At 42.7% G+C, this 25,920-nt stretch overlaps 1 protein-coding gene across 1 annotated transcript in view; it reads right to left on the bottom strand.

The window, feature by feature from the left end:
- LOC122542642 (probable E3 ubiquitin-protein ligase HERC1) overlaps positions 1 to 25,920 on the bottom strand; it is a gene marked incomplete at its 5' end in the record, with an annotated part of 215,948 nt that overhangs the window by 77,679 nt on the left and 112,349 nt on the right. Inside the window, 4 exons of the mRNA XM_043680638.1 lie at positions 6,788 to 6,889; positions 8,308 to 8,454; positions 14,572 to 14,692; positions 25,033 to 25,232. Of these exons, the coding sequence (XP_043536573.1) occupies positions 6,788 to 6,889; positions 8,308 to 8,454; positions 14,572 to 14,692; positions 25,033 to 25,232 (570 nt within the window). The remainder of the gene's footprint in view (positions 1 to 6,787; positions 6,890 to 8,307; positions 8,455 to 14,571; positions 14,693 to 25,032; positions 25,233 to 25,920) is intronic.

Raw genomic sequence — 25,920 nt, 5'->3', positions numbered from 1 at the left:
GACTCTACTCATTGGAATTTAGAAAAATGCTATGTGATCTCATTGAAGCATAGAGAATTCTAAGGCGGTTGACCTTCGTGGAAGAGTCTAGGAGCAGAGGGCACAGTTGCAGAATTTAGATGTGCCAATTTATGACTAAGACAGGAGAAATTCCTTCTGAGGATTGGGAGCCTTTGAAACTTCTTGCCACAGAGAGCTGTGGAGACACAGTCCTTGTGTATATTTAAGGCTGAGGTAGACCGTTTCTTGATCAGGATGGGAATCAAGAGTTACAGAAAAAGGCAGGAAAGAGGAAGTGAGGAGTTTCAGATTAGCCATGATCTTAATTGTAGGTGGAGCTGAGCTGCCTACTCCTATTTCTTAGGACCTTACATACAACTCCTACAATGTGCAAATGACTGCAGTGTCACTGCCCACTGTCCACTCGGAGTAAGATTTGCTCGGACTCTTGAATTTTGCACAAAAGAGGTTTATCCAGTTGTTGAATACTGCCAGAACAAAACCCATATCAATCCAGATCTGATCAATTAATATTCCATGTCCCAGGTTACAGATGTAGAGCATTTTCTGTACCATGGTAGCCACCTCTCTCAGAAGGAGGACATTGACAAGAGGATCCAATACTGGACCAGCTGTCCTAGCTCAGTTTTCTACAATGTACAACAGTGGGTGATTAACAACAAAGACCTCTGCAAGTTCAAGATGGTGGCAGAGTAGAATGGAATTTGGCTGCTCCCATCAGCTTTCTTTCTCCTTTTTTAAAATTATTTTTGCTTTTGCCCTTTTCTTTAAAGTGTGGACGGTGGCAGATGAAGGTGGAGGCCTCTGGCAGCAGTGACACCAGGATGAGCCAGACATGCTCCATCCTAGTTCAGGGTCTCCTAACGAGTGAGAGCAAGTTTTTTAGATTAGATTACAGTGTGGAAACAGGCCCTTCGGCCCAACAAGTCCACACCGACCCGCCGAAGCGAAACCCACCCATACCCCTACATTTACCCCTTACCTAACACTACGGGCAATTTAGTATGGCCAATTCACCTGACCCTGCACATCTTTGGACTGTGGGAGGAAACCGGAGTACCCGGAGGAAACCCACGCAGACACGGGGAGAACGTGCAAACTCCACACAGTCAGTCGCCTGAGGCGGGAATTGAACCCGGGTCTCTGGTGCTGTGAGGCAGCAGTGCTAACCACTGTGCCACCCACAAGTCCTGGGCTGACTCCCCTGGCTCAGACTTACAGGCTGAGCCAAGGCTCCAAGTCCACAGCTAGGCCCCGCACCTGAAGGAGCGGCAGCATCAGCGACAGGGAAAGTGGAGACTCCAACAACCATGTGCAACGGCATCATCTGGAAGAGCACTGGATAGGGAACAGGAAGGATGGAATCCGCGCATCCCCACACCAATAGCTCCAGTTTCAACATGGCAGTCATGATTGTGAGAGCATTGCAAGACCATAACCGAGATCGCAGAGCTTGTTACAGAGGCCTTTATAGGGAGTCTCTGAAACAGAGCCTGTTTCAGAGACTCCGGCTGTGTTTAAGCAGTGACTAGAGGAGCAGCAGAGGAGAAACTAGAGGAGGAGGGAAAGATGAACTCCATTGCGGTAAAATCTTGCATTCTATTCAGTGTTTCAAGACAGTGCTGGAGTCTGACGACACGTTGTACATAATATGCGAAAAACACTTTTCACTTTATTTTTGTACATAAATATGACAATAAATCTAAACCTAAAATAAAAAAAATCTAAAGTCAAGAAAGGTCCTACTGAACACAGTTAGTGCCATAATCTCACATCTGTACTGCAGAGAGGCCTGAACTGTGTATCAGTGACATGTACGAGCACACAAGAAATCTCAACAAAAGGGGGTGGTGAGCTGCCTTCTTGAACCGCTGCAGTCCACCTGCTGTGGGTTGACCCACAATGCCATTACAGAGGGAATTCCAGGACTTTGACCCAGTGACAGTAAAGGAATGCTGATATATTTCCAAGTCAGGATGGTGAGAGGTTTGGAGGGGAATTTGAGTCTGCTTCAGTATCTGAGTAGTTTGTGAATGGCGCTGAACATCGTGCAATCATTGTTGGAAATCCCGACTTCTGGTCTTATGATGGAGGGAAGGTCATTAATGAAGCGGCTGATGATGGTTGGGCATTGGACACTACCCTGAGGAACGCCTGCAGGGATGGCCTGGAGCTGAGATGACTGACCTCCAACAATCATGACTATCTGTCTATATACCAGGTATGACTCCAACCATCGAAGAGGGTTGCCTCCTGATACCCACTAATTCCAGCTTTGCTAGGGTTCCTTGATGCCACACTTGGTCAAATGATGTCAAGGGCTGTTACTCTCACCTCACCTCACCTCTGGAATTCAGAGAACACCTCTGGGACACCTGCACCAACCAACCCAACCGCACCGGGGCTGAACACTTTAACTCCCCCTCCCACTCCGCCAAGGACATGCAGGTCCTTGGCCTCCTCCATCGCCAGACCATGGCAACACGACGCCTGGAGGAAGAGCGCCTCATCTTCCGCCTAGGAACCCTCCAACCACAAGGGATGAATGCAGATTTCTCCAGCTTCCTCATTTCCCCATCCCCCACCTTATCTCAGTCCCTCGGACTCAGCACCGCCTTCTTAACCTGCAATCTTCTTCCCGACCTCTCCGACCCCACCCCTTCTCCAGCCTATCACCCTCACCTTAATGTCCTTCCACTGATCGCATTCCCAACGCCCCTCCCCCAAGTCCCTCCTCCCTATCTTTTATCTTAGCCTGCTTGGCACACCTTCCTCATTCCTGAAGAAGGGCTTATGCCCGAAACATCGATTCCCCTGCTCCTTGGATGCTGCCTGACCTGCTGCGCTTTTCCAGCAACACATTTTTCAGCTCAGTACCATTCACAACTGATGTAGCAGGACTGCAGAGCTTATATTTGTGGGATCCCTTAGGTCTATCTATCACTTGCTGCTTATGTTGTTTGGTATGCAAGTAGTCTTGTTTGGTGGCTTCAGGTATGGTCTGCTCCTACACTCTCCAGTGAACCAACGTTGAACGTTGAAGCAGAGTGGGCGACAGAGAAAGAAGAAAATGCTGCACTCCAGATCCCACTTCTACATGGAACATCCTGCTCCATATGTTCAAAGATATGCACATCAAGAATTGGCCTCTTTTGTCACATGAAGTCCCATAACAGAAACTCATGACCCTGAGCAGACGCCATCATTGAACTGAAAATAGCAAATAATCATTTATTTAGCATTTGATCACATGTTTGCTACACCTTTAGAGTTGTGAACCAGTAGCATAACCACTCTTGCTGGAAATAAAAACAGAAAATACTGAAAATGCAATCACATTGTGCAAGATTACCTCCATCCCCCCAATCTTTATAGAGCAACGCTCAGCACTTCACCGTTTTGTGACAGTGTTCTCCTATGAAGCAGTCAGCCAAAATAACTGTAGAAGTTTGCAAACATCATTGTCATATTAACAAAATTAGGACAAATGCTGAGAATGAGCTTTCCTATACAAATTATAACTCATCGATTTATGTTGAAGGAAACAACACCAAAAGCGAAGTGTTCAATTTTAAGAATCTGTTGTGTGCTGAGAAGCTAACACAAGTGCCATGTTACCTACACAGTGACTAATCAGAACCTTCAGTACTTAATTCCACTATTTTCTGTAAAAAGGACTATTAGATCCAAAAGATGATGCAAATATAAATTCAGGCACTGTCTCATATAGTCCTGAGTGGGTTACAAGAGTTGGAGGCAACTTTAAACAAAAAAATAAGAAGCAAGAGATAACAAGAAGCTGACTACCTACTCCCACTGAGCAGGAAGCCATCTCTTGCAGATATGATTGTGTTTTGCATTTCTAGGATCAGAGAGTTTTAGAGGTCTACAGCACAGAGAAAGGCCTGTCGGAATATTCCTTCCCATTTTACAGCAATTTGGCCCATAACCTGGAATGCCTTAGCACCGCAAGTGCACATCTAAATAATTCTTTTGTTATGAGGGCTTCTTCCACCCTGACAAGGCAATGAGTTCCAGATTCTGACCACCCTTGAGGTGAAAAAGGCTTTTCCTCACATAACGTCTCGACCTCTTCGCTTCTCTTTAAATCTCTGCCCGGTTACTGATCTCTCCATTAAGTGGAAAGTCTTTTTTTTCCCTGTCTACCCTATTTGTACCTCTTAATTTTATACATCTCAATCTCCTCTGCTCCAAGAACAATCCCAGTCTGCTCAATCTCTCTTCATAATTAAAACTCTCCAGTCCAGGCAACATCCTGGCAAATTTCCTGTGCACCCTCGCCAATGTTTTCACATCCCTCCTACAATATGGATTCTAGAACTGCATGCATCCTCCAGCTGTTGCAAAACCAATATTTTATACAGTTCCAGCACAACTTCCTTGCTCTTAAACTCTCTGTCTCGACTATGCTTTCTTAGCCACTTTATCTACCTGTCCTGGTACCTTAAGGGACCAGTGTACATACACACCAAGGTCCTTTGATCCAGGGTTTTACCGTTCATGTATTCCTTTGCCTCGTTTGTCCTGCTCAAGTTCATCACCTCACATTTATCTGGATTGAATTCCATTTACCACTTATCAGCTCATCTGACCACCCTGTCCATGTCTTCTTGCAATTCAAGGCAATCCTTCTCATTATTTACCAACCCACCAATTTTTGTATCATCTGCAAACTTACTGATCAACCCTCCCACATTCAAATCTAAATCATTCAGATACCACAAACAACCAGGGCTCCAAAACTGACCTACTGGAAAAACTCACCTCAACCATCACCATCAGTTTCCTGTCACTCAGCAAATTGAGGATCTAATTTACCAAATTTCCTTGGATTCTAAGGGCTCTTACTTTTGCTATCAATCTCCCATGCGGATCCCTATCAAAAGCCTTAGTGAAGTCCAAGTAGACACGGTGGCACAGTGGTTAGCACTGTTGCCTCACAGCGCCTGAGATCCGGGTTCAATTCCTGCCTCAGGCGACTGACTGTGTGGAGTTTGCAAATTCTCCCCGTGTCTGCGTGGGTTTCCTCCGGGTGCTCTGGTTTCCTCCCACAGTCCAAAAATGTGCAGATTAGGTGAATTGGTCATGCTAAATTACCCGCAGTGTTAGGTGAAGGGGTAAATGTAGGGGAATGGGTCTGGGTGGGTTGCTCTTCAGAATATCGTTGTGGACTTGTTGGGCCGAAGGGCCTGTTTCCACACTGTAAGTAATCTCATCTACTTCAAAAGCATTTTTCTCACCTGCACATCTGATTACCTCCTTGTCTAATTCAATCAAGATGGTCAGAACAGATCTCCTCTTAACAAAACTATGCTGACTGTTCTTCATTAATCCCTGTCTCTCTCCAAATGCAGATTAATTGTGTTGCTCAGAATTCCTTCAAACAGTTTCTCTACTAGCGAGGTTAGACTGACTCAGACTGTACTTTCATGCTTTATCCCTTTATTGGTACAACATTGGCTGTCCTCCAGTCTACCAGCACATCTCCTGTAGCCAGAGAGGAATTGAAAGTTCTTGCAAGCACACTTGCTACTTCCTCCCTTGCTTCAGTCAACAACCTGTGATACAATATCCAAAATGACTATATAAAACTGGGATTACTGCTAGTCTGTATGTACTAGGAACCCGACATGCAATGTGATCTAACATAGTGTGAAAGTTGCACCTTGGGAACAGCCATTTGATACTACAGTACATAAAGAAGGTGAAAATACCACCTCTTGCACTGAGCCAGCCACCACTGAAAGAAACCATGACAAAAAAATTCTCATTCAATCTTCAAATAAACCAATGATCATGAAATTGACGCTAAGTTTCAATCTCAACACTTGGTGTTCTCCAATTTTATGATTACTTTTATGAATCCTTAATGTGTGTCTATACATTTTGCTTCTTATTACTCAACATTTATGTTGTGTTTAAAAACTCTTCTTTAAATCAAGAAAGCCCAATTAAACTGCTTCAATTAAAACATAGATATATTTGGAATGGGAGAAAGGCATCAACATTGTTGTGACTAACTGAGGGGGAAAGTGATTGAAGAAAGGGAGCCAGTTCAACCATCCTCATCCAGGAATTTAATGATTTGCGGTATCCCGTCTGGAAATTGGGGAACCTTGTTTAGGGATTGGTCATGACAATACTGCATATGAAGGAAGCTGTCTGTCATTCAATTAAGAGATCACTCACTCTATTTGTTTTGCTTATCTTTGAAGCTTATCTTTGAAAAAGGCAAGATCGAATGGCAATAAAATATTTACATCATTTGCATAACCATAAAGAAGTTTCTGGTTCAAGCAAGGCCAAAACCAAAGGCTGTAAATATGATAATTATAAATAAATCTAAGAATTTTTTTGTAAGGAAATGGTGAGAATGCAGAACTCACCACCAAATTGAATGATGGAGGATTAGATGCAATTTTGCAAAAAAATAGATAACTACATGTTGGAAGAAGGGTATAGAAAGATACGGTTACACCCCGAGATGAAGCAAGGTTGGAAGTGGTTCATTTGGAGTATAAACATTGGCATAGATCTATTGGGTCTAGTGGCCTGTTTCTGCACGGATCCTACCGAACCAAATGTAGGAGTCTTAAAGTCTTGATCTCGAGCACCCTAAATGATGACTAACTGTTTTAAATTATTTAATCAGCAGTCACTTTAAAAACTTTAATTCTCAGTGTCCAAACATATATCAGGGAATTTGTAAAAGTACATCATACAATGCCAGAGTTCTGGTCCCTACCTTTGACCTATTGGAACAAGCTGCAACTCCAACATCAGGAATCCAGGCTGTATTCTGAATAGCACCAGACCCTGTCACAACACTCTGCAGCACACTACCATCCTGGGTTAGGAACAAGAAAAAGTAAATGAGAAAGGGTCACTGGATTATTTCTGGGAAGACAACAAATTTGCAGCTATGTTTACTCTTAAGCAGCCAAGTGTAAATGTTAAATTTAGGAAATAGAGTTGTGTAAATGTTAAATTTAGGAAATAGAGATCATTTATACTCCATTCTGATTTATCTTCAAGTATTGAAGTGTCTCAGGAAGGTCTGAACAGAAACAATGATTAGAATCCTTGGAAAAACTAAAGAAATCAACTTTGAAGATGCACACAAGAACTTCTGATCAGGTGTGCAGATATAGAGCAGGATTTAATGTATTTCCTGCTTGCCATCAAAAGAGATGTCACCAGTTGTAATGTACCTCAGTTTGGACAGCTATCTTGGAACCATTCAAAGCTGAGGTATGTTTTGGCAGCTCCATTGGGAATTGTGGCCAATAATGGGACTGCAATCTATCCCAGAAACCACCTGATGAGGAATGGCACTCTGATGGCTAGTGCTTCCAAATAAACCTGTTGGACCTATTGGAACAAGTTGCAACTCCAACATCAGGAATCCAGGCTGTATTCTGAATAGCACCAGTACCTGTCACGACACTCTGTAGCACACTACCATCCTGGGTTAGGAACAAAAAAGCTAGTGCTCTGAAAGCTAGTGCTTCCAAATAAACCTGTTGGACTATAACCTGATGCTGTATGATTTTTAACTTTATCCCACAAACTAAAGAGGTGGAAGCTAGATGTAAAGTCAGTTTTTTGATCATCGCAGACCCAAGTCTGGAATGAAGGACAGGTGTAACAATCAGGTTGAGGGGGTACTCAGAAAAGGGGCTTTTTGAAGGAGCTATCCAACACTCCACCTTCAACTCCACCAATCTTTCCTGCCAAAGTACACAAACCTGCTGGTTTCCTGCACTTCTCCTCCTACTTTAACAAATTGTGGTCTAAGAGGGGAGTGGCTTTTAAATGACATCAATTGGTCACGAAGGCCTAAAGGGCAGCTTTTAGTCTCACTCACTGCCTGTAAAATTGTGGCAAGGTTGGGTGGGTCAACAGGGAGAAAGTCACTCATGGAATTTTATGGCACTTTCTCCACCTCTGGCAAACGTGTCCATTATGTTCATAAAATTCTGATTATAACTTTTTGTGCAACTTCCAAAACTTAAATGAAGTGAAAAACAGACTAGATTTTTTATTTAGCATTTTCATCAAATGGAAAACCATAAAAAGTATACCATATGTGTAAACCAATGAAACGATGTGGAAAATTCAAGTTCGAAGGTTATAATTAAAATCCATTTCAGTGAAGAAACTGTAGGCTTTTTTGATAGATTTCCTAATTTAGTTAATTTTTGATAAGCTAGCACTTTAGAATAGAATAGAAACAACACAATTCATGTTAGTCTAACTTCTTACCCGCAGTGACCAAATGTTCATTAGTCCACCAAGTCCCCCTGATACTAAGACCAGTCCATCAGGGCTAAAGGTTACAGTGCGCACCGGAGTGATGTGCCCCTTCAGTTGATAGATGCACGCTGCCTCTCCGACATTTTTACATCCACTCTTCAAATTCCATGATAATAAAAATTAAAATACAAACATTAAGTATAATGTTCTTTAAAATATATTATAACAGAAGACAAGGATTGTTCATATAAAAAAAGTTTATAAAGGCACAGATATTCTTTGACAATTGATGCGTTACTTCTATTTAGAGGTTTATTAAGGCACATTCCACAGAATCAAAAAGAAGCAGCTCAATTGTAATCCATTAAGCAAAAATTAAAAATTCGTTCTGCAGCTGCACATTTAGAAAAGCTGAAAGTAATTGGTAAAGTCAACATTGTTTTGTGGAGGGGAAATCATTTAACCAGTTCACTATATTCTTCGAAGGAGTAACCTGAACCTGGATAATCCTACTGACATACTGTACTTGGATTCTCAGAAGGCATTTGATAGGATGCCAAATGCAAGGTTATTGCAGAAAATAAAAGCACATGGTGCACGAGCAAATATATTAGTATAGATAGAAGACTGGCTGGTTGGCCGAAACTAGGAGAGGATAAGTAGGTCCATATCTAATTGGTAGGATACGACCGTTAAAGTTTTGCAGCGGTCTGTTCTGGGCCTGAACAAAAATTTTACATCAATTACTTATATGAAGGGAACAAAACCCTGATAACTAAATTTTCAGATGACACAAAGACAGGTAGGAAAGTATAAAGGTGACAAAAGGAGTTTGCAGGAGGATAAAGATAAGTTGAACGAGTAAAAAAAAACTGGCAGGGAGAAAGTGAGGACCGGAGATGCTGGAGATTGAAATCGAGTGTGGTGCTGGAAAAGCATAGCAGGTGAGGATTCCTGATGAAGGGCTTATGCCTGAAACATTGATTTTCCTGCTCCTCGGATGCTGCCTGACCTGCGGTGCTTTTCCAGCACCCCACATTCGAAACAAATCTGGCAGATGAAGTATAATTGGGAATAATAATAGAGGTGGCATAGTGTTTCAGTGGTTAGCACTGCTGCCTCACAATGCCAGGGATCCGGGTTTGATTCCACCCTGGACGACTGTCAGTGTGGAGTTTGCACATTCTCCCTGTGTCTTGTGGGTTTCCTTGAAGTGCTCTGGTTTCCTCCTACAGTCCAAAGGTTAGGTGGATTGCCAGAGGATATCTTAAATTGCTCCTATGTCCAGAGATGTGCAGGCTAGGTGGATTAGTTGTGGGAACTGCGTGGGCGGGGGGGGGATTGGTCCAGATGGGATATGCGGATTCGATGGGCCAAATGGCCTGTTTCCACACTGTAACGATTCTATAATGTGGGAAAATAAGAAATTCACTGAGGTAGAAAGAATGAAACAGCAGAGCATTATTTAAATGGAGAACAATTATGGAAAGGGATTTAAGTATTCTGGTGCACAAGTCACAAACAATTAGAATGGAAGTACAGTGCTTAATCATGAAGCCTAGTGAGTTGCTATAAATTATTATGAGTGGAAGTGAACTTAAAAAGTAAGATGTTATAGTTCTATTTTACAGGACATTAGTGAGACCAAATCTAAAATATTGCCTGCAGTTTTGGTCTCTTTATTTAAAGGAAGGATTAATGTGATGAAAGTGATCTGAAGAGGTTTAATAGGTGCACACCTGGAATCAGGTGGCTGTCTTATGAGCATAGGCTTGTTTTCATCGCGGTCGAGAAAACGGGTGATGTGATTGTATGTGATGCTGACCAGTCTTGACAAGGTGGACATGAAAATAATGTTTCTTCTTGTGGGAACACCATTTTAAAATTAGGGGTTGAGTTTTTGGACTGAAACATAGCATACGAACAGGCATTCCAGCCCACCAAGCCTGCATCGACATGATATCCTTCAAAACTAAAAATTGTTTGCCTCTATGCAGTCCATATTAATCTATTCCTTGATTATATATCTATCAAGTTGCCTCTTAAATATTGATATTATATCCACCTCCACCATCTCTTGCGGCAGTGTATTCCAGGCACTTAACATCCTCGATGTAAAACACTTGCCTCTCACCCCCTTTTACCTTAAACAAACGTTCCCTGGCGATTGACACTGCTACCCTAAAAACAAGGTTCCGACTATTCATTCCACCAATGCTTCTGATAATTCTATAAATTTCGGTCAGGTTGCTCCGCATCCTTCGATGTTCAAGTGAAAACACACTAAGTGTATCCAATCCTTCATCACAGTTAATATCTTCCAAACCAGGCAACAACCCAGTAAACCATTTCTGTACTCTCTCCAAAGCCTCCAAATCCTTCTGGTAGCATGGTCACCAGAAATGTACACAATACTTCAAGTATACCCTCTCTAAAGTTCTGTACAACTGCAACATGACTTGCTGAGTTTTATATTTTATGCCCTAATGATAAAAGCAAACATGCCTTCGACCTGCTTGACAACCTTGTCCACTTGTGTTGCCACTTTCAGGCAACTGTGAACTTGTATAGCTAGATCCCTCTTGTATGTTGATACTACTAAAGGTTCTGCCATTTGCTGCATACCTCCTTTCTGCATTAAATCTCCCAAATGCACCACAGCCTTTTTGTCCGGATTAAACTCTGTCTGCTATTTCTGGGCCCAGGTTTCCAGCCTATCTGCATCCTTTGTATCCTCTGGCAATCCTCATCACTATCCACAGCCATCTGAATCTTTGTGTCTTCTGCAAACTTACAAATCAGGCCACCTGGATTCTCCTCCAAATCATTTATATGTTACAAATCAACGCGGGTCCCAGCACAGATCCCTGCAGAACACCACTGGTCACAGATATCTAGTCAGAATAATTCCCTTCTACCACTACTTTGTCTTCTATGACTACGCCACTTCTTATCCACCTTACCAACTTACCACAGATCCCATGTGAGAACAAGACTTTCTTTTTTTCTCTCAGAGGATTGTACAACTTTGAACTCGCTCCTTCAGAAAGTTGTAGAGACAGGGTCAATGAATATTTTTAAGGCGGATAAATTATTAGGCGAGGGAATGAAAGGTCATTGAGATAGATAGGAAAATGGAATTCAAAACATAAATGAATCAGTCGTAACCTTATTAAGCAGTGGAGTTGACTTGAGAGGCTGAATGGTCTACCTTTCCTCCTACTTTAAATGTTCTGAAACTAAGACCCCAATTTTAACTCTAAATGGATGAGGAGATTTTGAAACTCAAACCCTGTTGCAGAAAAAATAAAATGCCCTAGCTATTCTAACTACTGGGGCTTAACAACATGCTATTAGTGCACTTCTCACAGTTCTGTGAGCTGAATTGGGACAAGGGATTAGCTTCCTTTGTAGGATCCAGTGGAGCACTCATGTTACTTCAGGCCCAAATACTGGACAGAAAAATGTTCAGCTAGCTGGGAATTTTATTTGCAGACATTTCGTCCCCTGTCGAGGTAACATCTTCAGTGCTTTGGAGCTTCCACTAAAATGCTGCTGTACTGTCTCTTCTGGAATTTATTTGGTTCCATTCTTACTGCTTCTGTTTGCCGGTTTTGGTTGTTCGTTGTAGTGGCTGGTATATTGGGTCTCGGTCTGTGTTAGTTGATGGAGCCCGTGGACAAGTGCTGTGCTTCTAGAAATTTTCTGGCTGTCCTCCGTTTAGCTTGTCTTATGATCGCTGTGTTGCCTCAGTCGAATTTATGGTCCTTGTCATCAGTGTTTATGGCTACTAATGATAGCTGGTTGTGGCATTTAGTGGTTGGTTGGTGTTCATGTTCGTTAATCATCTGCCTGTTTGTCCTATATAGTGTTTCGTGCAGTGTTTGCATGGGCTCTTGTAAATTATGTTTGTGTTGCACATGATGGGGTAGGGTCTTTTGTCCTGGTGAGTTGTTGTCTGAGCGTGGCTGTCAGTTTATAGGCTGTCATGGATCTGAGTGGTCGGAGAAGTCTGGCTGTCAGTTCAGAGAGATTTTTCTTTATAGGGTAGCGTGGATAGTGAGTTAGGTCATGGCATGTCCTCGTCGCTTTGTTTGTCTGTAAGGCATCTGCGGATGAAGTTGTGGGGATATCTGTTCTTGGTGAACACTCTGTAGAGGTGTTCTTCTCTTTGTAGATCGGGAGTGCTGCAGTGTGTTGTAGCCCTTTTGAGCAGGGTCCTAATGCAGCTTTTCGTGTGTGTCCGGGTGGTTGCTGTTGTAGTTCAGGATCTGGTCAGTGTGTGTACACTTTTACATACATTTTTGTGGTGCATTCACCATTCTGTGTTCGTCCTACCATCTCATCCAGGAATGAGAGTAGATTGTTGGTTTCCTTCTCTCTCGTAAATCTGATCCCTGTGAACCAGGGACTGACTAGACCTGTGCTTGATGACACACTTCACATTCAACAACAAAATATATGAATAGATCAATGGAACACATATGGGCTCACTTATCTCTGGGCTCATAGCAGAAACAGTGATGCAAAGACTGGAACAAACACCCCTCCCATAAATCCAAATCCAACCCCAACTCTGAATCAGATATGTGGATGACATTTTTATTATTAAGAGAACAGAAATCGAGAACACACACTGAATTATCAACAGCATGCTCACAGGGATCAGAATTATGAGAGAGGAAACCAACAATCAACTCCCATTCCCGGATGAGATGGTAGGACGAACACAGTACGGTGAATGCACCACAAAAGTGTACAGGAAAGCCTTACACACTGACCAGATCCTGAACTACAACAGCAAACACCCGGACACACACGAAAAGCTGCATTAGGACTCTCCTCAAAAGGGCTACAACACACTGCAGCACTCCCGATCTACAAAGAGAAGAAGAACACCTCTACAGAGTGTTCACCAAGAACAGATATCCCCACAACTTCATGCACAGATGCCTTACAGATAAACAAAGCGACGAGGACATGCCATGACCTAACTCACTAGCCACGCTACCCTATAAAAAAAAATCTCTCTGGACTGACAGCCAGACTTCTCTGACCACTTGGATCCATGACAGCCTATAAACTGACAGCCACACTCACACAACTCACCAGGACAAAAGGCCCTATCCCCATCAAGTACAAGACAAACATAATTTACAAGTTTCAATGCAAACACTGCACGAAATACTATATAGGACAAACAGGCAGACAGCTGGCAATCTGCATCCATGAACACCAACCAGCCACTAATACCATGACCAGCCATCACTAGTAGCCATACACACAGAAAACAGGGTCCACAAATTCGCCTGGGACAACACAACAATCATAGGACAAGCCAAACAGAGGACAGCCAGAGAATTTCTAGAAGCCCGGCATTCATCCACAAACTCTATCAACAAGCACATAAACCTGGACCCAATATACCGGCTACTATAACCAACAGCTGGAACCGGCAACCAGAAGCAGCAGAAATATAACCAAATAAATTCCAGAAGATACAGTACAGCAGTACTTCACAGGAGGCTCCAAGGCACTGAAGGTATCACCTAGACAGAGGACGAAATGTCTGCAAATCAACTTCCCAGTTCGGTGAACAAACCCACAACTACAACAACCTGGCACCCGAGCTACAAATCTTCACACAAACCTTGAGAGAGAAAAATGTTTACTGCAGATGCCAGAGATCTGAAATAAACACAAGTAGTGCTGGAGAAACTCAGCATGTCTGATAGCATCTGTGGAGAGGGAAACAGAGTTAATGTATTGCGTTCAATGCAGCTCTTCTTTGGAAAATATTCACTGATTTGGCCTCATTGGAGATGACCATTTGTTGACCTGATTGAGCTTGGTGGCAGAGCAGCAGCAACTCCTCACTCAATGTGCACTTAAATTGCCATTGGGACCTGTATGCACATATGCAAGACAAACTTGAACATCTTTGGCGTGTACCCTTTCTGCTTGTCAGTTGAGCAAGCTTAAAATCCTAAACACCTGTGATCTGGTGGTTTTCTGGCCAGTAAGTAATTAGGGGGATTGTAACTGTTCACTGGCCGCAATTTGGATAGAATTAAAGCCATACCCACCTCTACATCTACCAATAGTAAAGATCAAACGTTAAAAAGAACACTGGCAGCAGATATTCTCTTGACAGGATATTATTAGACTGACCAACATCACATAGATGTGAAGTGTTTCTTCAGAAACCAACTAGCTATCCTTTGCTAGCAAGGAAAATGAAATACCTGCTGGAGATGCTAGTAATAGTGTTACCTTCACTTCATTCTTGGATTCTTGTTCCCACCATTCATCAGAGCTGCTGGAAGTGGACTGAGAAACCTTGAAAACCTCTTGCGGGACAGTCCAGACACACACCAAACCATTCTGACATCCACTAGCAAGAGATAACACATGACATTTTATTGAAAATATTGTACTATCAAACTCTCTTCAAGACACTTAGAGATCAACAAAGACTTTGCTAATCTGTAAACATATTCAAATTGACAACAGCTAGTTGCAGCTTCTGATATTTCTTTTGTATCAAATATACATGTGGATGTTAATTAATGAAGTCGTAAACTAAAAGTAAAGGAATTCTTTGAAGGAGATGGTAACAAGTGTTGAAAGGTGTTCTACCTTTTTGATGAGTCACTAAATTGGCCCAGAGACAACAGAAAATGCCAGCAATAGAAAGATTGATCAGAGTTCATCAGTGTCTGCACCACTATTAACCCATGTGCACAATTCATAGATATAGAAGATGCTAATTAGACCGGCAAATTGTTTTAGTGACAGTATACAACAGCTTCCTTTGTTAAAATATCTAAACTTCATGAGTGATTGGATTATCCAAACAGGTGTCATGACTCAACTGGGAAGACTGCGACAATAATTGAGTCTCACTATTCCACAAATGTGTAACTTCCTCATTAAGCCATCAAAACGATTAATGTACCTGAATGACTGCAATTCAGAATAAAAGTACTTCATAGAGGCTTTGTTATTCATAAAATAATTATTAACGGTGAACAAACATAGAATCATAAAGTACAGAAGAGGTCTTTGGCCTCTTGAGTCTATATCTCCAAAAATACACAAAATCGACATTAGTTCCACTTTCCTGCACAGGCCGATAGCCGTGAATATAATGATACTTCAATTAAAGACCTCAACTATCCTCCCATGCAGTGCATTCTAGACCCTATGAAAATTTTTATTCCCCTCAAGTAACCTCTAAATCCTCTGCCTCTGGCCTTAACATTATGCCTCCTTATTTTTTAACCACTGACCATGCCCCTCAATCTCGTATACCTCTATCAGATGCCCCCTTCAGCCTTCTCTGCTGTACAGCTCCAACAAAATCTCTCTGCTCGAATAATCTGTACTATTATGGTAAAGGTGAATGCCTTAACTACCCCAATTAACCTGCCCAGATTCCTCCAGAAGTCTGTGGACAAACATCTAAAGATCTTTCTGTTCCTCTGAGCTTCCTAGTGTCTTGCCATTCATTAATTAGATTAGATACCCTACAGTATGGAAACAGGCCCTTTGACCTAACAAGTCCACACCAATTCTCTGAACAGTAACCCACCAGACCCATTCCCCTACCCTATATTTACCCCTGACTAATGCACCTAACACAATGGACAATTTAATACTGCCAATTCACTTGACCTGCACATCTTTGGATTGTGGGAAGAAACCGGTGCACTCGGAGGAAACCCATGCAGATACAGGGAGAATGTGCAAACTTCACACAGACAATCGCCTGAGGTGGAATCAAACCCGGGTCCCTGGCACTGTGAGGCAGCAGTGCTAACCACTGTGCCACCGTGCAGCCCACATTAAGTCTTGCTCCTTTTTCCAAAATGCATCACCTCACACTCATCGAAGATAAAATCCATCTGTCATTAATCTGCCTTTCTAACAAATTCATTTACATCCTCCTAAAAGGCCTACTTCCTCACTGTCAACCTCCTGATCAGACTTTGCGTGATCTGCAAACTGACTTCCCATCTCCCCACATTCTTATTTAAATTGTGATGAATATATGAACAAACAATAAAAGTCCCAACACAGACACAGTATACCACTGGATACTGGCCTCCAGTCACACAAACATAGAACATTACAGCGCAGTATACGGGCCCTTCGGCCCTTGATGTTGTGCCAACCTGTGGAACCAATGTGAAGCACATCTAACCTACACTATTACATTTTCATCCATATGTTTATCCAATGACCATTTAAATGCCCTTAAAGTTTGAGTGTCTACTCCTGTTGCAAGCAGGGCATTCCACATCCCTACTACCCTCTGAGTAAAGAAACCACCTCTGACATCTGTCCTATATCTATCACCCCTCAATTTAAAGCTATGTCCTCTCGTGTTAGTCATCACAATTTCAGGAAAAAGGCTCTCACTGTCCACCCGATCTAACTCTCTGATTATCTTTTATGCCTCACTTAAGTCACCTCTCAATCACCTTTCTTTTCTCTCATGAGTAGCAATGTGGAGTGTGGCATCAATCAGGTGAATAGAAAAGCATGTTATAGTGATTGGAACAAATTCAGCCAGGCGAATCTCAGAATGTGAGTTCCCTGATTGGGGCTGTTAACCTGGTCCAGTCAGGAAGTCCTGGCTGACCCATAAAGAGGAGTGTCAGGGTTCTGCTTACTCTTGGAGCCAGCTCTGAGCTAATTGGGTCAGTGCCATGTATAAATATGTGCAAATGAAGGGTGATTTGGTGATGGGATACTGTCCTTCATGGAATTATTTCAGTGGCAAACGAACGAAAAACAGCCCTCCACTCCAGGAAGGGATTCATTCGCAACAGTTGTCTTTGAGTTGGGATAAACATTTCTGGTGTCATGCTGCTATTTGGGAAGCTTGACTCATTTGATCCTGCTGTCAAAGACTGGGCCTATTACAGGGAGAAAGAATGTGTTTTTCTTTTTCTGGGCAAATGACTATGGGGTAGACAAAAAGCAATGTGTAAATCTGCTCTGTGGACCCAGAGGTTTCTTGATCATTAGGAGCTTAACTTTCACTGAAGCACCAGATACTAAACCTTTCTAGAACTGATCGAATTATGTAAGGATTAAGACGCCAAGACTGCTCTAATTCTGCGATGCTTTTAGTTGTACTCAGCAATTTGAGAACTAGGGGAATCCATAACGGGATTTGTGACAAGGTTAAAGTGACATGCATGTGGTTTTGGTTTGACCCTAAGTGAGATGTTGAGATACTGTTTCGGATGTGGGATTAATGATGTGACCAGACAAAAGTGCCTACTAGCTGAAGCCCAACTGGACTTCACAGCTGACATGGTCGTGAGAAAATGCAGCAAGTGGAACATATGAGTTATAGCGTATGCCAATGGGCCTCACTGGACTGACTGAGCTTGGGGAACACCACTTGAGAGTAGCCTTACTAAGGACAGAGGCTGAACAGAGGAAGTCAAGAGTGTGTTGCTGGAAAAGCACAGCAGGTCAGGCAGTATCTGAGGAGCAGGAGAATCAATGTTTCTGGCCGGAGCCCTTCATCAGGAATGGAACGCTAGGTCAGCGCACAGCAAACCACCAAAACAAATCCAAGCTCGGGCCAAATGGTTAAAATTTTCTTGAGGATCCAGCTCAGCAGGCCATTGTAGTTGCTGCTGGTATGTGGACTCGAAACAATATAAAAGTTCCACAGGCCTGTATCCAGGAGAGTGTAACCCTGGAGAGCCCACCTACAACTAGTTAGAATAATTAAACTGCTTAGCAAAATCCAAATCAGAACCAATCAAAAAGATTTCTGCTTAAATGGTCACCCAGTTCTAATGAAGATCGATACGAGCACAGCTGTCTCAGTGATTGCAGAGCCAGTCTTTACCAAAATTCACTTTCGATTCCAACTCTCAAGTTTACATAAAACCTTGGCCAGGCTGAGAACCTGTGCCAGGGAAACCCTACAGATTGGGGGTACAACTTCAGTTCCGGTCTCTTATGAGAAGCAGCTGGCTCAATTAACACTGATTGTAGTACAAGGCTCGGGCCCAAGCTTGATGGGGTGAAATTGGTTGAGAAAGATTCAAATTGACTGGCTTAACATTTTTTGATTAGAAAATGACTGCCTGAGTAAAATCCCAACCTGGACATATTTTAGGAAGGTCGAGGGATATCAAATGGGCCAAGGCCACCTCATATATTGAACAAGAAGCAATTCCATGATTCTGTACAGCCTGCCCAGTTCTATTTGCCTCACATACAAAAGTAGAGGCAGACGTCAGGAGACTGGAAAGCAAAGGAATCATCAAATCAGTACAGTTTGCAGAGTGGGCAGCACTGGCCATATCAATTATGAAGTCCCCCGATGGATCAGTTTGCTGTTGTGGGTCTTTAAACAAACGATAAACCACTTTTTGCAACTGGATAAATACCCAATCCTTTGCACAGAGGACTTCTTTGCAAAACTGGCAGGGGGGCTGTTCTTTACAAAGCTAGAACATGAGTCATGTGTATCTGCAATTGTAGTGAGATGAGGATCCCCAGAAATATGCTACAATTAATACCTAATGACTAATTAAGGCACTTAATACCTAGAACGGCTTTTACCAATATACAACACTGCCTTTTGGGGTATCATCAGCCTGTGCCATTTTTCCAGCAGACGATGGAGAACACTTTACGAGGTCTATTCCAAGTCACATTTTATTTGGATGACATGCTAATAAATGGGAACTTAGACATAGTGCTTAAATGTTCCTTCAAGACAGGGGAGTATGTCTTAGGAGGGAAAAATGTGTTCCAGGCACCCCCAAGTGATCTGCTTGGATTACAGAGCCAACAAGACCAGGTTACACCCATCGGAAGATAAAGTGAGGACAACAAATGTGCTCCAGCTCACATGTCTGTACCGGAGCTTAGTTCTTTCCTTGGTTTGGTAAATTAGTACAGAAAATTTGAAAGTAACCTGGCCTCCATACTGGCACCCTTACATTACTGAAGAAGGGTCAGACTTGGATACAGTTTCGTAGCCAAGATGTAAACCTTTAGGGAAGTGAAGAAGCAGCTATTGTCACATTACGATCCCAAGCGAGATGCGGTGCTGACATGCGATGCTTCCCTATATGCTATCATGGTAGCGTTGGCTCACCGGTGGCGCAGCGGAGAGGAACGCCCAATAACTTACTTCCCGGATTTTAGCTGATGCTGAATGAAGATATGCCCAGATGAAGGAGGAATGTTTGGCAGTCATTCTTGGTGTGAGAGCACTCCCCCAATTCCTTTACAAATGTAGATTTGTAACAGTAATGATTAGATTAGGTTAGATTCCCTACAGTGCAGAAACAGGCCCTTTGGCCCAACCAGTCCACACCAACCCTCCGAAGAGTAACCCACCCCCCTCTGACTAATGCACCTATCACTATGGGCAATTTACCATGGCCAATTCACCTGACCTACGCATCTTCGGACTGTGGAAGGAAACCGGTGCACCCGGAGGAAACCCAAACAGACACAGAGAATGTCTGTGTGGAGTTTGCACAGTCGCCCAAGGCGGGAATCGAACCTAGGACCCTGGTGCTGTGAGGCAGCAGTGCTAACCACTGAGCCGCCCCAAATGGACCACAAATCCCTGCAAGGGCTACTTAAATGGACAGGGCTGTGCCAGCCATAGCTTCAGGTTGAATTCAGTGGTGGACTCTTATTCTGAGTGTGTACAATTACAAATTGGAACACTGTGCAGCAGATGCCTTGAGCTGCCTCCCACTAGTGGATTCGCCACCGGTGGTGCCACCATTTGAATAGCCCATTCTGGTTTTAAATTTTCTGCATACCCTTCTGGTCACTGCTGACAATATCAGACTGTGGACACAAAAATATCCTGATCTGGCAAAACTAAAACAGCTGGCAGTTTTGGGGAAACAAAAGGGCCATCACGACCAGAATTGATCCTTTCTGGACTCAGCAAGACTAGATCACCATAGAGGACAGTATATTGTTATGAGGACCAAGAGTGATTGCCCTGAGCATTGAAATGGCATCAGAAACGCCAAACCCTGATATAACATCCCCCTAATCGAGAGAGGGAGTTTACTTTAGGAAACAAAATTTGGTGTCAAAACCACAGCAATGGCCCTGCATGGGCAACTGGCATAGTTGACACTAGATCAGGTCCCATGACGTACAAAGTTCATGTGGGAGAGGCAGTCCTGAACAAGAATGTGGATCACATGAAAGCTGCAACCTCACAAACAGGGCAGGAGCAAAATATACCCGGCCCCTCATATTCTGCGGCAAGGCTGTCAGAACTGAGAGTTCTCCCCCTCCACCTAGCATCAAATAAACCTCTGAGGACAAGATGGACATGGCAGATGGTGTAGCCTCTATGCAATACCAACCGATGACAAGGATTTTTGGCCAAGATGCTCCTGGGACAAGAGGTGGGCTACAGTGTGGTACATGCCTCCAGTATCCAAGGCAGAGTCAGAGGAACCAGCCCAAGGAGAAGCTACAGGAAAAAGAATGAGCCTATATCTCAGGACTTAGACCTAGAGGGGTGTAGTGATGGAACGAGATCAGCCACATGGATCTCATAGATTACGAGTTGCCTGATTGGGGTTGTTAACCTGGTCCAATCTGATTCCTGGCTGACACATATAAACAGGAGTCAGGGGTTCTATTCACTCTTGGAACCAGATCTAAGCGAGCCGGGTCAGTTTCATGTATATGCATGTGTAAATAAAGGGCGACGTGGTGATGGGCTGCCAGCCTTTGTGGAGTTACTTCACATGCAGCCTGCGTAATTTTTTAGAACAAGTTTCTAGAACAATATGTCGTAGAACTGACAACATGACAGGCTATTTTAGATCTAGTTTTCTGTAATAAAAACGGGCTAATAATGTTGATGTAAAAGAACCTTGAGGGATAAGTGACAACCATACGATAGAGTAAAGAGAGAGGTAGTTACGGAGACAGTGGATACGTTGACGATCATCTTCCAAAATTTTATAAATACTAATTGTTTCCTGTCAAATGGAAGGTAGTACATGTCACTCCATTATTTAAAGAATGAGGGGAACAGGAAATGATAGACCGATAGACCTGAGTCTGTTTCTCTCTCCATAGATGCTGCCAGACCTGCTGAGGTTCTCCAGCACTTTGTGTTCTTAGGCTGAATGGATTCATGAATAGAAAATCGTGTCTGCTCAGTCTGTTGGCATCTGTTGATTATGTCGTTAATAGAATTAATAAAAGGAAGTTGGTGGATGCTTAGACTTTCAGAATACCTTTGATAACATCCTCTAAAATAGAGTGGTTAACAAAGTTAAAACACATGGGTAATGTACTGCATGGATTAAGGATTGGCTAACAGTCAGAAAACAGACAACAGGAATAAATGGACCATTATGTTGTCAAGCTGTTACTGGTGGGCAGCTCAAAGTTCAGCATATGATTCCCAGCTTTTCACTATTTATATGTGAGAATTGAGACACTTTCCATTTTGGTCAGAGGAATAGAAAAACTATTTATTAAGTAATTAAGTAACTATTCAGAGGGATCTGGATGCCTTTGTGCATGAATTGCAGGAAATTAGTATCAGGTACAGCAGGTAATCAGGGAGACAAATGGAATTTTGGCAACTATTGCTAAAAGAAAATACTGTACAAGCCATTAGTGAGATCACACCAGGAGTACTGTGCACAATTTTGGTCTTCCTACTTCAGGGGAGATGTTGTCACATTGGAGGCAATTCAGATGAGGTTCATGAGATTGATTCCGGAGATGAGGGATTTGTCTCATGAAGAGAGATTGGGCAGTTTAGCCTATACTTTCGATGATGGTGAATAAACTTTGGAGTTTAGATGGATGAGGGGAAATCTAATTGAAGTATATAAAATGCTAAAGGGGATTGACAAAGTAGATTTGAAAGGGTGCTTCCTTATGTGGAACAATCTTCATGAGGGAGATCATAGTTTTAGGGGTAGTAGAGTTAAAACTGGGATGAGGTAAAATTAATTCTCCCTAAGTGTTGTAAATGTATGGAATTCACTACTGCAGAGTGTAGTGGCTGCTGGGACAGAGAGTAAATGTGAGGAGACAGACAGATTTTTAATTAGTAATGAGTTGAAAGATTATGGAGACTGAGCAGGAAAGGGAGTTGAGAGCAAGATGAGATTAGCTATGATCATATCAAATGGCGAATAAGCTCGAGGGACAAAATTGCGTAATCCTATTTGGATCAATGATTTTGATCTGAGGGTAAATTTAACATTTCCAAGCTCATAGATAACACAAAACTAAGTGGGAATGTGTGGTATTAGGAAGATCAACACAGCTTTGAACAGGCTGTGAATAAGCAAGAACTTGGCAGATGGAATATAAATTGGAAAAATGTGATGTGAAACTGTAAACTTCAGAACTTACAGTCACTGTTCATGGTTTTAAAAAATCAACAATAACTTTTTCTGGAATAAACTGTTACCTGAGGTGAAATGACAAGGACAAACTATTGTTTGGAAAGGAATGCCTGGGAAAAAGGAGTCAAAGCCTCTGGCTGGAAAAAGGAAGGCTTTAAATGTCTTTCAGGCACTTAAGTGAGCAGCAATGGGTCTACCTAAGGAAGAAATTACAATCAAAGCCTGATAGCTGTTTTGCCAATCGATTACTGTACAAGGGTTTTGCTGATAGGGGTCAGCACCAAGTGGGAGGGTTCTGAGAGGAACTCTTTCAGTCTGGGCACTGGATCCTAATCAGGCACTGAGTGATTTTCATTAAGTGACCTTCCTCTTACTCCCCAAACTGTAAAGGTGCAAGTTCAGGATTACTCACTCATTGTGTATGCCAAATGGTGAAAATTGCAGGTGGGCCTCATACCAGGCAAACCAGAGGAGATCCTTAAATGGTCATTATTTGGCTACCATGAGGTTACCATGAAGGGCCCTCCTCAATTTCTCCCCTCACCTGAGGCACAGTGAACCTGAGGTTAAACCACTACAAGTCATTTCTCTCCAATGACAGAATAGTCCTTTCCATTAAGACCATGGTGACTTTTATATGATCATCTGAAACCAATTCCATTGCGTCAGCCAAGTTTCAACTGCTAAAGCAAATCATCTTCACCTAGCCCAAGGAATGTACTGGAACAAAATGAGGATAAAGGAAGCATTTCAAAGGCTCCCTGAAGGTTTCTCTCAAGAAATGCAACATAGATGTCAATGCTTGAGAGATCCTGGCTCAGAAGAAACCCACTTGGAGAAAGTTCCTATATCAAGGGACACAATTCTTTGAGAACACCTGATCGCAAGCAGAAGTATAGAAAACGAACAAGAGAAAGGAATGATATCTATTTCAAGCACAGGGACCAATTCCATCTCCCAGTAGTTGGAGAATCAACTCCAGGGTCAGGATCATCAGGACCCACAGAACTCAATTGCCTGCGACATGGAATTTCCTAGGTGAACAATCATATTTGTTAGCGAGCAATTTGTTTGAGAATGACCATAGGCTTTCAGCACAGGTTTTGTTTTTGGAGAAGACAGGGAGTTGGCAGAGTGCTCACACAACACCCTCCCACTTCCAACCACACCACATTAGAAATTTATAGAATAGAATTTCTACAGTGTGGAAACAGGCCCTTCGGCCAAACAAGTCCATACTGATCCTCCAAAGAGTAACACACCTAGACCCATTTCCAGAACCTATTACTCTATATTTACCCCTAACTAATGCACCTAACCTACATATCCCTGAACACTATGGGCAATTTTGCATGGTCAATTCACCTAGCTTTGGATTGTGGGAGGAAACCGGAGCACAGGGAGAATATGCAAACTCCACACAGACAGTCGCCCGAGGCTGGAATCGAACCTGGCTCCCTGGCGCTGTGAGGCAGCTGTGCTAACCACTGAGCCACCATACTGCTCCACTAATCATAAAGCCGTTCCCAATAATTCTCCTCTGCAATGTCCTGTCTATGCTAAATATCTCTGCTCGCTTCCATTTCACAGTTTGACATTGCATGCGTGTTTCTTAAAAATATTTTGCAAGTCATATGGTTCATCTCCTCCCCAACAGTCTCAAATTAAACTAGGTCTAAGAGATCAGATATTTGGACCCTTCAACCATTTAGCTCCATAAATCTAAACACTGCATCAGAAACCCAGTAGGTTTAACAGAATAACATTATTTATAAATAATACCGTTGCAAGTAAACGTACAGCATTTGGACATGGTATTGTGATATAGTGAATCATCATCATGGAAATTTTTTTTTAAAGATTAGATTCCCAACAGTATGGGAAAAGGCCCTTCAGCCCAACAAGTCCACACCGACCCTCCGAAAAGCAACCCACCCAGACCCATTCCCCAACCCTATATTTACCCCTGACTAATGCACCTAACACTATGGGCAATTTAACATGGCCAATTCACTTGACCTGCACATCTTTGGACTGTGGGATGAAAACTGGAGCACCCGGAGGAAACCCATGCAGACACGGGGAGAATGTGCAAACTCCACACAGACAGTTGCCCGAAGTGGGAATCGAACCCGGGTCCCTGGGGCTATGAGGCAGCAGTGCTAACCACTGAGCCACCGTACCGTCCATTCCATAACAATATCCTTGAAGTTGATCAAAATAACATTTTCAGGATCAACTCCTAACCAAATAAACATTATCTATTTATTGAGGTCAAACATTTTCACCAACAATTAATGGGGTTGAATGAATAAAAAGTTATACCCACCTGGCCAACATGAGCTGCAACTTGAAACCTTTACCTAGTTGACTACACCAGGCGACAGTATTTACCATAGCCAGATGAGATAGTTTATGCAGACACTGCCAGGTTCCAGAAATAAAACTCCAAAGTTTGACAGTGTTTTCTTTGGCACAAGTCAATAGCATCATCCCTAAAGGGTCCCATTTCATACATGTGATGGTTTCCTAGTTTAAGGGTTGGAGTAGGGAAAGATAATACCAGGATTAGATTCTTTTATACCTTAGAATTATAAAATTTCTATTATTTTCAGAAATAAACTTGTCAACCAGTTTGTTCACTGTAAAAGTTATTTTGCTATCTTTGTCATGGATTGTTTTGCAATATAGAGTCATAGAGATGTACAGCATGGAAACAGACCTTCGGTCCAACCCGTCCATGCCGACCAGATATCCCAACCCAATCTAGCCCGACCTGCCAGCACCTGGCCCATATCCCTCCAAACCCTTCCTATTCACATACCCATCAAATGCGTCTTAAATGTTGCAATTGTACCAGCCTCCACCACTTCCTCTGGCAGCTCATTCCATACACTTACCACCCTCTGCGTAAAAAAGTTGCCCCTTAGGTCTCTTTGATATCTTTCCCCTCTCACCCTAAACCTATGCCCTCTAGTTCCGGACTCCCTGATCCCAGGGAAAAGACTTTGCCTATTTATCCTATCCATGCCCCTCATAATTTTGTAAACCTCTCTAAGGTCACCCCTCAGCCTCCAACGCTCCAAGGAAAACAGCCACAACCTGTTCAGCCTCTCCCTGTAGCTCAGATCCTCCAACCCTGGCAACATCCTTGTAAATCTTTTCTGAACCCTTTCAAGTTTCACATCTTTCCGATAGGAAGGAGACCAGAATTGCA

Source organism: Chiloscyllium plagiosum, chromosome 40, assembly GCF_004010195.1.
Source record: "Chiloscyllium plagiosum isolate BGI_BamShark_2017 chromosome 40, ASM401019v2, whole genome shotgun sequence".
NCBI classification, from domain to species: Eukaryota; Metazoa; Chordata; class Chondrichthyes; order Orectolobiformes; family Hemiscylliidae; genus Chiloscyllium; species Chiloscyllium plagiosum.
The sequence above is the reverse complement of the archived record's forward strand: the minus strand, read 5'-3'. Positions and strand labels throughout refer to the sequence as shown.